The sequence below is a fragment of the Columba livia genome, chromosome 1 (genome assembly GCF_036013475.1).
Source record: "Columba livia isolate bColLiv1 breed racing homer chromosome 1, bColLiv1.pat.W.v2, whole genome shotgun sequence".
NCBI lineage: Eukaryota > Metazoa > Chordata > Aves > Columbiformes > Columbidae > Columba > Columba livia.
Window position 1 is genome coordinate 122345195 of NC_088602.1, and position 17878 is coordinate 122363072.

The 17878-nt window shown below is 39.4% G+C and overlaps 2 protein-coding genes across 12 annotated transcripts in view; both read left to right on the forward strand.

Annotated features, from left to right (window-relative positions):
• The window catches only part of PHLDB2 (pleckstrin homology like domain family B member 2), a 130360-nt gene extending 124517 nt beyond the window's left edge, over positions 1-5843 (forward strand). For all 8 annotated transcript variants that reach the window (XM_065076142.1, XM_065076134.1, XM_065076145.1 and 5 more), the window contains 2 exons: positions 3075-3160; positions 3929-5843. In XM_065076142.1, the coding sequence (XP_064932214.1) occupies positions 3075-3160; positions 3929-4069 (227 nt within the window). In that variant the 3' untranslated portion in view covers positions 4070-5843. The remainder of the gene's footprint in view (positions 1-3074; positions 3161-3928) is intronic.
• A 1063-nt stretch (positions 5844-6906) lies between these two features.
• ABHD10 (abhydrolase domain containing 10, depalmitoylase) lies at positions 6907-16381 on the forward strand. 4 transcript variants are annotated; one of them, XM_065076197.1, is made up of 5 exons: positions 6907-7037; positions 10756-10939; positions 11741-11852; positions 12756-12893; positions 13961-16381. In XM_065076197.1, exons 1-5 carry the CDS (start codon positions 7031-7033, stop codon positions 14300-14302), a joined length of 783 nt encoding a protein of 260 aa, XP_064932269.1. In that variant the 5' UTR covers positions 6907-7030; the 3' UTR covers positions 14303-16381. The 4 variants fall into 4 exon arrangements, with proteins under 4 accessions (XP_064932269.1, XP_005502707.3, XP_064932265.1 ...); XM_005502650.3 differs by having other exon boundaries at positions 6976-7133; XM_065076193.1 differs by lacking the exon at positions 6907-7037 and adding an exon at positions 7153-9138.
• The last annotated feature ends 1497 nt before the right edge of the window (positions 16382-17878 follow it).

Consider the following 17878-nt stretch of genomic DNA (forward strand, 5'->3'; position numbering starts at 1 on the left):
CCTCTATTTTCCTATCAACCTCAGCTGAGTTATGAACCTGTAAGGGAGTCCTGAATAAAACTCACATTTCCATTTCATCAGGTGTTTTACACAGAGACTTAGAGCTTGTGCCGTCTCTTCCCTATAGTGTTCAATCCTAATGCCAGGTAAAAGAGAAAGGAGCATAACAGACAAAGGGAGAGATGTAGATAAGCAAGAGTTAAAAATGGAAGATCATAATTTTCCCAGTATGTACAATAATGTATCCACAAATACTTCCCCCCAATGACAGAATGATTTCTTGTACCCTTCATACAAGAATATAATTTATTATACTTAACATGAAAATGAAATGGAATGCTTCTGCAGTCCTGTTGCTTGATGTCCTGAAAAGTTTTTCAGGAAATTAAATATACAGGAGTAGACTTTTTGAGTTTGCCATATTTTGAGAGCCTAACGAATTTCAAATGAACAACATGCAATACTATAAAGAGTTCTCTGTACACTAGATGATGTTTTATGATGTCTGGAGCCATTATAAGCATTATGTTAATTGATTATCATGGGGTAGATCCAGAAATTTTGAATTTTAGAACATGTGTCTCTCCAAGTAATGTGCAAATATACCCATGGTTTGACTTCGAATTTTCAGAGGAAGCCAGAAAAATTACTTTGTGTTCTGAATATTTATTGTTAGGAGTGGCCAGACAGGGCCATACATAGGATGGTCATTGCTAAGAAGCAGAAGAAAACACTGAGTACAAAAAACACCCGAACAGCTCAGTTTCCTTTTATGACATTACTGCTTTCCAGCAACTCATAAGGAACTTAAAATTGATGGGAGGGTTATGCATTGCTCAGTCCATCTTTATAAGACACATATTTTAATTCATTACATTCATTCCTTACATACCCACTAAATATTTCTTACTAGTTCACAATAATACTATGAAGAATGTGACTCTTTCTGTTTTGTTCTTAACATCTGGTTTATTGGTTAGCAAGGCCTGTAACATACAGTAGTGTTCCATCTGGTACTGATTTTTTTTTTTTTTTTTTTCTTTTTAGTAGTTATGCTAATAGTTAACAGTTTTGGTTTTGAGTGCAGTACAGTTGCCATAATGCAATTTCAATTAACAAAACTTTTCATAATGTCTCAAGGATGCCAGCCAACAAACATAAGTTTCATGAGAATTCTGTACCAGCTGCACAAAAATGCAGCTGCTTGTGTAAGTGAGGATCCATCTAGATCTTGATATAGTAGACTTCCAAAATAAATATTGATGCTGTAAATTCACAGTAATTGAACTCTTAAGTGAATATACTGGTATATTGTTTTAGTTCTCCAAGTGTACTGAAAAAAGAATTTACCCTAAAGTCTGACAATTTAGTTCAGTGACTGAAGGGTGTGCGCTTTCTGACCTGAAGGCACAGGGAGCTCTACAAAGGCCGTTGCAATGGGAGCTTGTGTTTATCTGAAATGTCCTTGTAAGCAAGACCTCAGGTGGGGCTTGAAAAGAAAGTGGATCACTGTTTGCTTGTACTGCATAGACAGCATATGTTGTGTGGTATTGCATTTAGCATAGTACAAAGTGTGCTATAATATCAGAATCTTGTACCTCAGTACTTGTACTGGTCCCCTGGGAGCTGGCAGGTAGATTCCCAACACTATATGGTTTGGTCTCTGGGATTTCTTTTTGCCATCATATGAAACTTTTGAAACTGCCTGCAGCTACCAATAGGATGTAAACTGACTTTCATGAGTGTTCAAAATGACAGCAGAATCTCTCATGGGACTGATAGAGATGTTCTGCATGACTGTTCACTGGTAAGGTGAGAGTAACTTCAGGTCACAAGGCATTATATGCCCCTAACAGAAAACTAATGAGAGTGGAAGGAAGTTTGCCCTTCAGCATCACGTGCAGTCATGATGTTTCTTAACACCCTCTGGGATTATTTAATAATTGCTCTTCCACTGCAGGAAAAGGGAGGGCACTGTAGATGCTTATGTGCTCTGTATCTTTTCCTTGTGAAACATTATGGTTGCGACTATTAAGATGTTAAGTTCACAGTCTTGTATCGTCCTTTCCCAAATGATGCACCAGCTAACGCTGGGACAGAAGGCAGTATCAGAAGATGTCTAAAATAGTTTAGAATTGACCCCCTGAAAGTGACTGCTTCTTTCTATTGCCTTTAAAGGGATATTAAGTCAGCTGTGTCTCTGTTGTAGATGTCAAAACTTAAGTGAGAAGACTCCCACCCTGTATTCCAGCTTTGCTGTGGTGGGATGTTGGTGCCAGAAACACAGTACAGCTAGATAACAACCTGCTCCTTGTGAGCAGCTCCCTGCAGTAGCTGGCCATGCAGGTGTTCTGATGCAAATAGGGAGTTCCCTTTCACAACGGGGGCAAATTACCTTGGGTGTCAGAGAATCTGGGCACAGATTACCAAATTACCTTGGGTGTCAGAATCTGCTGCTGGTGTTCAGGAGCTTTTAACCCCCTATAAACCTTTCCATGTGTCAGAGCTCATAGAAGCTTGACTAAAATCTGCTACCCTCACATTTGAGTAATAAATATCAGCTTGAGACTGAGGGAGAATATTATAAATGGGAATAGCCATTTTTCTAAATAAGTACAAGCACAGATTATGTTCCAATGTAAAGCTCTTGCTATCAAATTTTATTTTAACTTTGCTTACCATAACAGTTTTCCTTTGAAGGCAAACTCTAGGTTTTACCTGTGAGCTATATGAAGTCTGGCTGGCTTTCGTGGAATTGGAAGACTGGATGTATCTCAGAGGCGTCTGTCCTTCTGTTGGCCAATATCGGCCATAATGTTCAGACACTTCAGTGAAGGCAGTGACTTGCAAATAGATTAGGAAATTGCAAAAGCTTTATTTCCTTGGAAACAAGGTGGAAAAGAAAGTAACAAAACTGACTAACCAGTAAGAAAAGTTGAGGGTTTCTGTGGGATTTCATAAGCAGAAATGGTAATCCAGTTACTTATCAACTGAACATATATGAAAATGCTAATTAAGCTTGTGCTTCTTGAAGTACTTTTAGTTATCAAGTAATTTTCTCTTTTCTGTTTTAGACAAACATGAAACTAAGTTAAAAGGTGTAATATATTTTCAAGCTATTGAAGAAGTCTATTATGATCACCTAAAGAATGCGTATAAGGTAAACTTCGTTATTGTTGTTCTGAGTATTATATAGCAGTACCCAAAGCATCGTAGCTGCTCTAAAGCCAAAGGGAGAGCTGACTATTAGGAGGAAAAACAAACAACCCAACTACAACACCACCAACAAATCATAAAAGCCTGGAGCAGAAGAAAAGGAAGATGAAGCCAAATCAGTGATTAGCGCTGGGGTTTTTTTATACTGATGAAAGCAGAGACAAGTGTGTCTACCTGCCAAGTGGGATTTGCTGCAAGGAATTCCTTAGTCCTGTGATGAGACCTCTGAAACCAGTGGCTTTAGCAAATCGAGGGATGGCTGTACGCAGCTGTCACAGGGAGGGAGTTAACTGCTGCCCGCAGCTCATGGCACCCCCTGCCTCTCACCTGTAATTTAAATGAGCTGAATATATCCTTGGCAGGAGGATTTGTGAAAGCCAAGGTGGTTTTCACCACTGGACAGAGCAGGGGAGTAAGTTCTCTGGGCACGAAACAACAGTTCGGAGCCCTGCGCTACTGTGTAATAGTCTAGTAGAAAGAAGTATGTTGTGAAAAGTGTTTATGGTGGATACAGACACTTTAAACACATCTCTGCTTCCAGTGCTGCAGTGTAGGACGCAGTGATACAGCATTTGGCATTTATCTTTCTCCTTCTTTCTCCTATCTTTCTCCTTTCTCCATTGTAAATCTCCCTGTAAGTAATTTCATTTGTGCTACCACTAAATGGCTTTACTTCCCTTCTTTTGATACCCTGCTTTCTGTTTTATTTCAGAGTCCCAACCCGTTGCTCACTTTCAGTGTTAAGACACATGACCGGATATACTACATGGTGGCTCCTTCACCAGAAGCCATGAGGATATGGATGGATGTCATTGTCACAGGCGCAGAAGGCTACACCCACTTCATGTTATAATAAAAGGGGGCAAGAGGGCAAACTGCAATAACGTAACAGATGAAATTAGCCATATGTAGTGAAATCTCAAAAGCCAGTGAATATTCAGAAATATCCTCCTTATGATGTGCACCAGAAACCTCGGAATGAGATGGTTTTACAAATGCATTGAAAAGGGGGGCTTGTTACTTGTTTTAGTTGATCTTTGTAGGAATGAAAGAGCTAAAGCTGTTGAGAGAATCATAGTGCTCCAAAATGGATAATCAGGCAATTAAAATTACAGCATCTTGAGTAAATTACAATCTTCTACAAATTCTCTTATATGGAGAATATCTTCAAAGTCATACTAAACAGTTTACAAATGTGTGTGTTCTCAACAGTATGCAAAAATTCTAATAATGGAACAAAAAGATGTAATAAGCATATATTTTAATATGCAGCATTTGGCATTTATAGATGATTAGGTGACTTTTAAAAACTTTTTGTGAATTATTTTATAAAAATATAAACAAAAAAAGCATCCCTAAGGTACACACTTGCCTTAGTAGTCAAATAGTACAACAGAGCCAAAGACTTAACGATTCCCTTATCATAATGTTTTCATATTGTTAGTTGTACCTAACTTTCTGGAAGGGGACAGTGCCAAAACTCTTCAAGACTTTTAATGTAATTAAATTGTTACGATATTCTGTGTGTTCAAACACTCAGTGACACCAGCTGCATGTTTGAAGTTTGCATCAACAGAAAAAGAGATGCTCAACAGAAAAAGAGAAGGATAGCTTTATAAAGATGCATTTTTCCACAAGGATATGAAAACACATCTATTAAATTCCTCATAAGGAGAGCTTTTTTAATCTTCCCTGTTGAATATAATGAGCTGATACTAGGCCCTACAGCAATTTTCTTTTCTGTAGTAAGGTCCCAGTGTAGTTCTGACCTCATTCTGTGCCAAGTTAACACTTTACTGAAACCTCTCAAATGTCGGTCCTCTTGAAGCCAGCATCAAAAACTCTACCTATGCCAAGATTTCAGCCCCAGAGGGTTTTTTTGAAGTGTATATCTGCACAGAATAATGCTCAAAGAAAAGGAGACAAGTTCTAAGTGTTTACACCAAGCAGTGTATGAATAAGAAACGCTGAAAATTTTAAGTGGCAGAGACTGAGATTCCTAAAGCAACAAAAATACCAAGGGTGCAGTGGTTTCCCATTTTAAAATGACTTCCAAGTCCTTGAGTAATATTGCAAAAACATAAATTATTTAATTGAACTGGACCTCAAAAGAGTATCTTATAATATGACTTTAAAGAGGTTCTATTACAGTATTCAAAACGTGCTATGTGGTTTGTGTAATAGAAGAAAGCACATTAGCCATTCTTTTTTCTTGATGACAAGTTAATGGGTTTTGATGGAACAAACCAAGAGCAAAATAGAAGTATGTTGGCAGAATAATTTTGTTACATTTTTTTAAACCCTGTATATGTAATGAACAAGTTGAATTTTTTTGTGGTATACACAGGTGATATGGTTGCTCTAGCAGGACAAAGATCAGTTTTGACTTGAGTCATGAAAGAAGGGACTGTTATTGCAAGAAAGTTGTTATAATCTGTGCAGACCACAGCTTGTAATCTAATGATTTAAAACACTATGAGAAATAAATTGCCTTGGTTTATATAATTATTATTTTCCCTGATGTATCTTGATTTTACTCCTAAGTATGGTTATAAAGGTTTTCTAATAATGATTTTTGTATCCTGCATGATGCAATGAAGGCATTTCAATAAACATTTTTAAAAATACACTTGTTTTAAATATTCACTTGCTGCTTAATCTTGAGGCATTTCTGCTTGTCTTTTAAGTAGTTGTATACAGTTGTGCATGCAATTTTGTATTTCTTAGTAATGCTTAATCTAACAATTCTATGTGTTTCCCCATAAAACAGAGAATCATGGAATTGTTTTGATTGGAAAAGACCTTTAAGATCATTGAGAGTATAACCATCAACCTGGAACTGGCAAGTCCACCTCTAAGCCATGTCCCCAAGAACCTCAACTACACATCTTCTAAACGCTTCACAGAATCATATAATAGTTTGGGTTGGAAGGGACCTTCAAAGCTCATCTAGTCCAACCCCCTGCAGTGACCAGGGACATCTTCAACTAGATCAGGTTGCTCAGAGCCCTGTCCAGCCTGGCCTGGAATGTCTCCAGGGATGGGGCATCTACCACCTCTCTGGGCAACCTGGGCCAGTGTTTCACCACCCTCATGGTTAATTTCTTCCTTGTGTCTAGTCTGAATCTATTGCTAGTTAAAAACCATTACCCCTTGTTCTATTGCAACAGGCCCTCCTAAAAAATCTGGCCCCGTATTTCTAATAAGCCCTCTTTAAGTTACTGAAAGACTGCAATACTGTCTCCTTAGAGCCTTCTCCAGGCTGAACAACCCCAGCTCTCTCAGCCTGTCCTCACAGCAGAGATGTTCCAGCCCTCTGGTCCATGTCTGCTGTACTGGAGAGCTGGAGGTAGGACTCCAGGTGGGGTTTCACCAGAGCAGAGGGGCAGAATCACCTCCCTCGACCTGCTGGCCACACTCCTTCAGATGCAGCCCAGGATACGGCTGGCCTTATGTGCATTACATTAAAAATACATATATAACAAAACTTACACTTCGTAACAGTTTGTACCCATACATACACAGGCAACCTGGAGTAGCAGGGTTTCCAGACTAGGTCTTACCAGCCTTGCGGGGGCCTCCCCTCTCCAGAATACACGTGCACCCAGGGAAACGCTCATTAAGTGTTTCCATTGGCAACACTTTAGTTTTTACCCGGCAAATAAGCACCCGGCACTAATGACACCGACCAAGGTCCCCCGACGATCCCCAGCGTACCCACCAACCACCGCCTCACGCGGCGGCGCATGCGCACTCCCGGCCCCGCCCCGCCCGGGCAGGCGGGAGACGGAGAGGCGCATGCGCGGCAGTGGCCATGGCGGGTGCGTGGAGCAGCTGGGCGCGGGTCGGCGGCCGCCGTGGCTCCTCGGCCATGGCGGTGTTGCTGTCGCCGCTGCGGGTGGCCCTGGGGCTCCCGGGTAAGGGGAAAGGCCTGGGAGCACCTGCGCTGGCACCGCGGTGCTGCTCGTCCGCCGCCGGCCTGGGAGCCCGGGGGACAAGGGCGTGTCAGTCAGTCAGTCAGTGAGAGGGGAGAGGATCCGTGTCCGTGGCGGGTGTCTGTGCCGTGTGTGTCTGTACCGTGCGTCACGGCCGTGGGGAGGTGCGTTTGCTCCCCTCTCCCGCGCCGTCTCGCTCGGGAAGGGCCCGGCCGCGTCCTTCGGTTGCGGGTGGGGACATGACGCTCCGGCCCTCCCCGGGGCACGGCGTGTCTGACCGGCTTCTCCTCCCCTGCCGAGCCTGCGGGGGTTGGTTCGGTGTGTGTGCACCGGCGGTGCAGGTGCTGCGCAAACCTCTCCCGGCTGTGTTTAGGTGGCTGTAGGCGCCTCCCGCCGCCGTTGCTTCCCGAGGAGCTGGACATGATAAGAAACGGGACAGTTTGCTTGCTGGTATGCAAAACATACCTGCTGTGCGGCTTCAGCAGGCAACTGAAAAGCTTTGCTGGCATCTGCTTGTGATATGGTCCTCTGCTCAAACATATAGTGCCCCATCTTGCTGTTCCAGACTCAGTGCATGTCTGACCTGCTGAGTTTATTCATTGCTTTAAATTTGAGAGGCATCAGCTCTTCTTGATGAGGTAATAAACCTCATCTGGGGTTGCTTGATGGAGAAGTAGAACTTGCCACTAAAGGTACACATTTTGTATCTACATAAAAGCTTGAATACAGGGGTTCTTGTTTTGCTTTTTCTTTCCTTGTGTTTGGAATGACAGTGTGCTCATTATAGCAGGTTGTGGACTGTGCTGTTGGGTGCTCTGAGACTGGGCTAAGCAGTAGTTCCTGCTGGCACAACTGGTGGCCTTCTAGCCACTGTAGCATGGCCAGTTGCATGAAACGAGGTGTGGACCACGTTGAATCCAATATGTACCAGGGCTGCATTAATTTGCTGCTGCTGTTGGCAGTGTGCGGGTCACAGCACTGGAGCATTCCCAACATTGTTCAGAGGATTTCTTTGGCTTTGACATATAGCACTGATCTCAGTCACAGTTGCTTTTGATGATAATAACACAGTTAAATTGCACAGTGACTCTGACATGACAAAAATTCCATAGTATCAGGCAAGGGTCCTGTGGTCTTCTTTAGCTAGCTCCTTCTGTCTGTAATTTGCCTTTATAAATACCAGCTGCTACCTTGCACCCTTCAGAAGTGCTTTCCTGCTCTAACCAAGGTCTTCCACTGAAATCAGGAGAAATTACTGGGTAGCTGCTCAGTTGTTGATGTTTTTGTCTGTCTAAAGGGAAGTCTGAGAGCATGGCCCCAGTGACCTGTGTCCTTGGATTGGCTGGGGTGGGTGCCTTAGGGTTTTGCATTATTCGGTTTAGGATCACTGCTGGTGCACTTACAGTAACTTGTTAAATGTGGAATACTGGTTTGTGGAGTAGCTTAGACAGTGGTTGTGTCTTGTAGCTGCAGTTTAAACCCTGCCTAGTATTGAAACAGTTTGAGGGTGCCCCCAGAGTGCTGCAGGGTAGAAAACCAGTGACATCAGACATGATCATCAGGGCCTAAGAGGGAGAAAAATACTCCTGATTATTTTTCGATGAACTTTAGCACTTCTTGGTGTATCTTCTGTGTTACTGGCAGGTGAAGAAGCGAGTGGCTTACTGATAGAGACACACACAAACCATAGTTCGGATATGTCTGTGTAAATCTACCTTTACTATGGCATTTATTCCCCTTTATAATAATTGATGTATCAGTAGGATAAAGAGCTGTCCCACTGTTTCATGAAAGATGTAACGGTTTTAATCAATAGTTCAAATGATATAATTTCTGTTAGGAAAGTGCCGAATACTAAATGCAACCTGTGTCTGTTATGCATCCACATTTACTCATGCACATGCAAGTTTAAAAACAGACAGAACCCCCAAGATTCCTTGAATGTTACCTCTGATACTGAGAAAACAGAACTCAAAGCTGCAGAACAGTTAAGTGATGTGATACTGTTGAGGCCTGTTTTTACAGTATTTATCCAGTTGTTATGCCACTAAGAAGCCCCATGTATTATTTGGGGTTGCATATTTTTTGTAACCTGCTACTGTTTTACAGCTAATCTAAGAATTAAGAGTGTCGAAGTCTTAAAAGTCTCAACCAAGCTTTCGGTTTAACAAATTATTTTGCTGAGTGGTCTAATAGAGTGGAATAAGTCATCATAAGATGGCTCTGCCAATCATTTGCCCTCACCCACAGCAGAAGTACAATTGACTGCTAAAATTTGATTGAATACTGTAGCAGCTATTGAGATTCAGCATAGTTATTCGTTACTAAGTGTTTCCTTACTTACTCTTTCTTGTGTGAAAGCACCTCCATTTTTTTGATGGTTATTAAGGTGAATAACAGATTCCAACCTAGGGTTTGCTTTCCAAATGTGTCTGGTTTGTTATCTTGAATTAAAACAAAATAATGTTAAATTTATGCTGATAGGAAAATTTTTCTCTCATGTAATATGTTGCAGATCTCTTTGATGGAAGTTGTGCTGAACGATCTTTCATTTTTTTAAATATTTGCAAAATATTTAGGTTTGCAAAGTGTTATTTCATTCTGGATAAACAGAAAAATATGAACAGTGGAATATGTGACCTCTCCAGCAAGAATACACCAAACCATGTAATGGGACATCTGTGCCATATTTGGAGATGCATAAGAAAATCATAGCTCTGCAATGGTCAACTCTGTTTCATCTTGTGGGTTGTGTTTAATGTGTTGCTCTGTATTTACAGAGAATGTAGCTTTACTTTATATTCTGTACTTCATACCTGAGAAAAAGACTGATGTTAAGATAGTATAGTGTTAAAATTATTTTTTTTTTTCCGTGTTCCTGGCAGTAGTCTTTAACTTAAGCAGAAATAGCTGTTGATTATATGATGAAAAAAGCTAGATGTTATTTATTTCATTTGGTTTTAAACAGTGCTATTTTTGTTTTATGTTTATCATGTTGACAAAGTTAGTCACAAGATTCTTTCCCAGTTCCCACTTTTGAACTTCCCCATTGTACATCTCCTTCATAGATCTTGTGAATCTGGGGTTTTGATGCAGCTGCAGTTTTATTGTTCAGGTTTAATTTTAATCAAAAATCTGTCACCTCATGTGCTTGTAAACTTGTCACTGCACAGAGTAATTTAGTCCCAAAATTATATTTTTTGAATTTCACTCTGGAAAAAAAAAAATCAAGCTAAGCAGACGAAAAATCTCCCCATTGCATATAAAATGAGTAAATATATTCAAGATGGTATAAAACATGAGGACAAATGAAGTATAGGGGGTCTTAGCATTTGGCTTCAGTCAGCCACTTTGCTAATTGCTGAATGAACTCCTTATGTGGTTGGCATTTAATGAGTTGAGAATGAATCACAATCAGTGTTCCCTTTCAGGTTGATCAATACTAGTTAATCATTAAAGAATATAGGAGATACTTTTTTCTTTTTAGCCAGAGTATTTTATTTTCACATAATATGCCCATATTTCCTGAATCCTAGTTTTATAAAATATTAGCATTTCTGGCAGGGTTATCATGATGATTGTGCTAAATAGCTCTTTTCATTAGTTTGCAGGCTGAAATCGTCCGTCAGCTTTCTTACTCGACCAGATCGACCAAAGCTTGCATATCATAAACTAAAAGGCAGGAATCCAGGGGTTATTTTCCTTCCAGGCTTTAATTCAAATATGAATGGTCAGAAAGCAATGGCCCTTGAAGATTTCTGCAACTCTCTAGGTCACGCCTTCATCAGGTACATTTAGGGGATTGTTCTTGAGAAAATGGAACTGGTGTCATGGACTGGGAGAACGGGTTTTAATGAAGATATCTGAACTTTGACGTTTGAATTGGAATGCATGCTGTGCTGAACACAAGCTAAGAAGCGACTTTCTTCCATTTAAAACATGGGCTTTCTGTTTGTAGCGAGACTGAGGTAAATCAGGAGAATGTAATCTGAAAGGAATTCAGAATATTCTCTGATAAATTTCTGTTAGTCTAGCCAGTGCTGTGTGTTAAGGGTATAGGCACAAAAATGAAAAAGAAAGGACCTGGAGTTCAAATTTTTAAAGTTACCACTATAAGCAGGCTTCTTAGCTGCCAAATCTTATTAAGTTGCCTGGTATCTTCTGTGGTTTTAGAGGAACAGGCGTATGCTTGGTGGTGCTCTCCTTTGATAGACGAGGTTGAATGCTGAATTTCTTAAGTCTTCATATTTGGGTGTACACAGAGAAGCTGTACTTAAAATACCTTTAAAATTGAAGTACTTTGTGGGTTTTGTCTGTAGGGGCAATTTTTTTTGTCTGGCAAATATCCTGATAAATTTGGATATTCTTATGTCAAATGATAAGAGAATGCTGCATCACTTAGTTTCATTTGTTGTGTTTAAACCTCTTTTCACGTGACTTCTGATGCTAGTGATACACAGGACCAAGTAAGAAAATATTCAGTGTTGTATCTTGTCGCCTGTTTAATTTGATTAAATGGTAGTGTTTAGTTAGCTTCTATGATGCTGTAGACAGTCCTATGACTTTCATTTTGATGGTTACTTTTTCAGATTTGATTATACAGGATGTGGAAGTTCAGATGGTAAATTTGAGGAGTGCACAATTGGGAAGTGGAGAAAAGATGTTCTCTCTGTACTGGATGAACTTGCTGATGGACCACAGGTTGTGTTTTATTTTTAAATATAGAATGCTTTTTGTTCTTGAGGTAGAGCATTAATCAAAAATATGCCATAATAGCTCTGGGCAACAGTAGCTTCTATTTAACAACTGATGTCTGCTCACTTTCAAGCTGAGTCTTTTGAGAGGTCGTATGCATGAAACCTCTTTTGCAAGCAGGTACATCACAGATTCATGGAAACATTGGTTTTGGCAGGAGCTCCTGGAGGTCATTTATTAGCATCCTGGGCTCAGAGCAAGGCTGTCATCCCAGGGAGTCTGAGAGAGCCCATGATGGGGGTCCACCTCACAGGTGACAGGGAACTGTTACAGTGTGACACAGCCCTCTTCATGGAAAATGTGTCGCCCTCCCACGCTGATGCATTAATTAAAGGATTTGCAGGAATGTTACAAGATCCTCTATGTGATAAAATAGTTTAAAAAAGAGCATCAGCAGAAGCGGCATTTGACTTCTTCAGTTACTTTAGAAATGACTGTGAGAAACTTGTCACGCCCTGCAACCTGGAAATACATAGTATTGTGTTTAAAACACTTGTATTATGATTTGCTTTTGTTGACCTGTTTCACTCCATCTTTGTTTTAAGAAGGAAACGTGAAGTATGCATGTGATACTGAATTGTTTCAACTCTCGTTTTGTTTACAGTGTTTCAGTCTCAGACAGCAATAACCAGCCATGCCAAACAAAATGAATAATAAAATACCAGATCCTGTGGTGCTTACTCAGGCAAAATTTCCACTGGAGGTGACAGCAGTTCTGCCTGGGTAAGGACAGCAGGATTATGCCCAAGGATTAAGTAGTTAAACAAAACAAAAACTGATACTTTGCAAAATAAATTGAAAAACTAGCTGTTTCCTGTAAAATAATATCTTATTTTCTCTCTTTTTCAGATTCTGGTGGGCTCCAGCATGGGTGGATGGCTGATGCTTCATGCTGCAATAGCACGCCCAGATAAAGTAGCTGCTCTAGTTGGAGTAGCTGCAGCAGCAGACCATCTTGTAACAACTTTTAAGAAGCTTCCCATTGAGGTAAATGGTTTTTTGTGCGATCTAAAAAGCCATCAAACATTTAAGAAATTCTTTTGTTCCAATTGTACTTTTCCTGCAAGTCTTCCAGCAAGTTTTCTGTGTTTGTGGTAGAGGTAAGCTGAAAATCTACATTAATCTACAAGTCTGCAAAAGACTGTACTTCTGTTGCAAACATTACATAGAATGTGTTTATATTACTGTGGCATATAGGACGTGAAGTCAAATACCTGCTGTTCAGTAGTCCATTAGATTTCAGTGTTGAATATCTCATATTTGCATACAAATTGGATCCTTGTGCTTCCAAGGATGGAGAAGTAGTTGCTAAAATAATTGAGGTGACATTGGATGGGATCAGTCTGACACAGGTTGCGTGTGTAGAAAGGGAATTCTTCAGATTAGTGTATTTGTAAAGACTGTAAGATTTAGGTGGTGGAAAATGTCTTTCTGAGTTGCTTCTTTGATGATGATCATGCCTAGTCTTCGGCCAAATAAATTAGGTGTTATAATGTGACAAATACCTATGCCAATAAAAAACGTACACTTTAGAATAATTAAAATATTTTTCCTGTTTTGTTTTTTACTAAGGCACTTTGTAGTGTCAGTATTACTACGTAAGACTAAGGTAAGATTCTGGAAAAGCAGTATTTAGACACAGGTATTGTGGCAAAGACCGGAAAGACTGATCACTGAAAAATTTCTTTTTCCTAGGACTGTCCTTGTTTGAGGTTCAGTGAACTGACTAAAGCCAAAGAGACTTACTGTTCATGGTGGCTGTACAGCTTTTCCTTCCTGACAGATTCTGACTGAGAAACTTAATTGCACTGGTGTTTCCTACGTAGCTTAATTTGCAGCAGAGATGTCTAGAGCAGCTTTTGTGACATGGTAGGGGGTTTGTCTTCTCAGATGCTGGAAGGCAAACAGGACTATACCCTCTCTGCTAATAAAAATAAACCAAGTGAAATTTTATGCCTGGGGAAATTTTACTGCGTTTAGAACAAAAATAAGTTGAGGCACTCTGAAAAACTTGAAATATCTGTTTTGTTTATTCTTTGCTCTCTTTTTTATAGGTACAAAAAGAAATAGAAGAAAAGGGTGAATGGAAGTTTCCAACAAAGTATAACGAGAAAGGATATTACTCCTTGAGATATGACTTCATCAAAGAAGCAGAAAATCACTGTGTGCTCAATAGTCCTATTCCTGTAACGTGTCCCATACGACTCATTCATGGCATGAAGGACGATGATGTCCCTTGGCAGATCTCTATGCAAGTTGCTGATCGTGTTTTGAGCAAAGATGTGGATGTGATCCTCCGCAAAACTGGCCAACATCGGATGAGTGAGAAGGAAGACACAAAACTCCTTGTGAATACCGTTGATGATTTAATTGACAAGCTGGCAACACTTGCATAAGCTGCGGTGTAGCCTCAGTGCAGGAACTCTACACCTGACTCTTTTCCATGAGTAGCAGAAACCCTGTTCTTAACAAGATGCTGCCAGGCCGGTAACTGTCACAGTAGGAACTGAGCTTTATCTGCTCTTTCCTTACCTCTCTTTCAGAAATACAGATATTTTATTAATGCTGCATTTGCACAGACGGTCCAAAGTGTGAAGGAGTGCTGCTGTTAAGACCCTCTCCTTCACCACTTAAACTTTTCTTGCAAGTTTCCTACACTTCTGTACTGAAATGTTGATTCATTTTTGTTACTATTGGCCTGTATGTTGAAAGTTTAATTTCCCACATCTTTGACACCTTGTCAGTATTTTCCTTTTGCTGTAACATTCTCATATCCTATGTCTGAAACCATGTGCACAAGGCAAAATTCTACTGAAGTGTTTACTAACATCATTGTTATTAGAAATACTGAATAACATGAAGCATAATAAACAGATTTTGGATAAATGATTATATTGTTCTTAACTACTATTAAAAGGTGGAAGGCACACCCTGATGTGCTTGGGGTACTACACAAGGAAGAAGTTAAATTCTAAGAACACAGGGCATCAAAGTGCACGTAGAGCTCTTTTATCTGTGCTTGTTAGTAGGGTTTATGTCCTTGTCGCTGGGCTGTCTTTTTGTAAGTTAATTTGTGGATCTGCTATTAAGGGAACAGTAATATAATTTTGGTGTAAACTGAAACTGGATCAATACAGTGACTCTTTTATAGTAACTCTTTTAAAGGGGGAAGTACAGCACCCTGGGGCATCTCTGCCTCTTTTCTGTGACTTGAGAACTGTAGATTAATAGAAATAGTGTCTTCTGGTGTTGGGAATTTGAGGTGTATGAGTGCAAGCCTGAAAACTCATAAATGAACTTGATGGCTGGATCCTTCTGATGTAATTCCATAGAATTTAGTAGTAAATGGATTTAATTGCAAATGTGACTATTGCCTGGGTTTTGTTCAAAAATATGGTGCCATTCACACACTTGAAAGAGAGAGAGAGAGAGAGGAACTTAGGTGAGAGACTGAAACTTTATTTCAGGCTATCATTAATATGAAACATCAGTCAAAAGTATATAGTTGTTTCTGACTTTAGTATTTTAAGTACTAAATAGCATCACTATTGCTACCTTAAAAGACTCAGGCTCCTGGGTATAGGGTTATTTCTAGAGAGTTTGTAATTTTCAGTGTCAGCGTTGTCAATAGGAGTACACTGTGAGTAGAAGCTTGTTGTATAGAGCTTTACTGTGGAGGTAGTGGTTTTTAATTAAAAAACAAGCAAAAACCTAAAGCAAAAAAACAAAACCAAAACAAAACAAACCCTAAATTTCAGATGGGTTCCTGTGAAGTACAGTTTTGTCTTAGCTTTAATACTGCAAAACCCAAGAAACCATGATGTAAAAAATTTGAATTCTGATATGAAAGAAAAAAGATGGCTCGAGTTTAGATGCAAAGCTTCTAGTCCAAGTGTATCTATTCCCTCACTTGATTAATCTAGCTCAAGATACTTGTTTGAGGAATTACAACATTCTATGGAATCTTGTTTCCAAATATTTCTGTTTCTGGAATAGACTTTTTTCTGTCTGTATGAATATGCAACTCACTACTTTATTAAGCTTTAAAACCTCTTGAATGTGTGTTTTAATGTTGAAAAAAATTAGCTCCGATAATCTATGCAAAGTGCTCAGCCACTTCCATTCCTGAAGGCTGAGCTGTGTTCATGTTTATGTATTGTTAGAGAGTTGTTGTCTTTATCTGTTTTCATGTGACTTGCATCTGTTAAAATCTGAAAAAGACATTTTGTGTGGTTTAAAGACAGTCAAATCAAACTTAAGTTACTTCAAATTTTTCTCTCTCACCTATGAAGATTTTTTAATCCACTTTTGACACATCTCTTAGATTATTTTGTCTCTTAATGGAAGAAAACGTTGAAAAAAAAGACGAGTACAGTAATTCCAAAGTAATTAATTTTAATTAAGGCCCCAAATTACCTCCTGTGATAGATGTACTTTTTGTTCACACGTATTAAAGTTATTTCGGTAACTGAAAAGTTTTGAGCTGTTTTTTTTTTTTTTTTAATTGGGAGTTATACCTGTAAACATCCCATTGACTATAATATTTCAGACATGGAGAAGTCTTTAGATGTCTGCATAAACTGTAGCTCTATATTTCTCTTGAAAGAACTGCATTGTATCCATTCAAAGCTTCACCTTAGCCTTTACTAAATAATTGATATTTTATGGATAAGGTCTTTTTGTTACAATGCCTTAGAGCAAGATAGCTGAAAACAAATGTGAAGGGGAGCAGCAATTTTAAGGCTTCTTTTTCTTGTTTGGTGCTGGCTATGTTGTGTTGTTTGTTTTGGGGTTTGCTTTTGTTTTGTTTTTTCCCATTCTGCTGTAGAACATCAGATGGGAGAAGGCAGCATAACAGGATTGACACAATTGTTGAGTATACAAAACTGCAGCATCATTTGCTCAAGCCACAGCATTACTGAAACTTAATCCTAGGGAGGTTCTTTTGTTATTTGTGTGTGCCACTTGTTTTGCAGTTGTCTGTTTTCCTTCTCTACTTGCTAAATAGAGATGAGTAGCATTTACATTACAAAAATTGTGATATACAGCGCAAATTCAAAGGAAGAGACAATACTTTCTTTACACAGACAGTATTCCAGATGGCATTTTGAGATTCTGTGAATGCCAGTGCACTGTGTTCACTTACCATTTTCTAAATTTAATCTATATTCCTTAAATATGAAGAGGCATCTTTGAGGTAGACCTTATGCACTCAGACTTTTTCCTCTAACTTTGACACAGTAGTTCCATTGGTGTTTCTCTTTGCAAGCATGGCGTTTTCTTTGTGTTCATGCTGAAAATTACCAGCATTTTGATGATTTCCAACTTGGCGTGTTCAAATGCCTGAAAGAAGGTGTAGATGATAAGCAGGGAGATTTACATCCTACCTGTGACTCGCTCTTGACCTATCAGGAAGCTTTGACAATCTTGAATAGTGTTATATCTGCATATTAGGGTGTCATTCCAATTTTATTCAGCACTATGTTTTGTCCCTGGAGTTAATGCCTGTGGCATCTCTTTCGTCTTTGCCAGTTGATGCCTAGGGAGTGAATTATTTTTGATATTAGTCATGTTTAAAAACAAATATTTCTTTCCTCTGTAGAACTACTATATTAAATTAGTATATTGCATATTTGGAAAGCTCTGCATGGTTTTGTAATGAATCCTTATGTCCTTTTTTTTAAAAAAAAAAAAAAATTTTTTTTGGGGGGGGGGACTTCTGATTCACTGCCAAATGCAGAATATGCTGTGTGAGTATCTAACCAACAGATCCTCAACAATAAGTTTGATTTGCAGGAGATGATCAGTGTCTTATGCTTTTGAATTTAGCATCTCCTTCTTGTGCTGCCTGGAAGGGTTGGTTTTCTCTGGATACCTCAATCTACACTTAAAGATTTTCAGTTGCGCTCTTCACTGAAGCTGTTAGTGTTCTCATAGCCTTTCACTTTCGGCAGGTCTGAAGGTGACTTCTG

Coding starts and splice junctions, on each gene's coding strand:
- ABHD10 (XM_005502650.3), top strand. CDS start 7,031: ATGGCGGGTGCGTGGAGCAGCTGGGCGCGGGTCGGCGGCCGCCGTGGC. Junction 11,853..12,755: donor AACTTGCTGATGGACCACAG/GTTGTGTTTTAT, acceptor TCTCTTTTTCAG/ATTCTGGTGGGCTCCAGCAT. Junction 12,894..13,960: donor TTAAGAAGCTTCCCATTGAG/GTAAATGGTTTT, acceptor TCTTTTTTATAG/GTACAAAAAGAAATAGAAGA.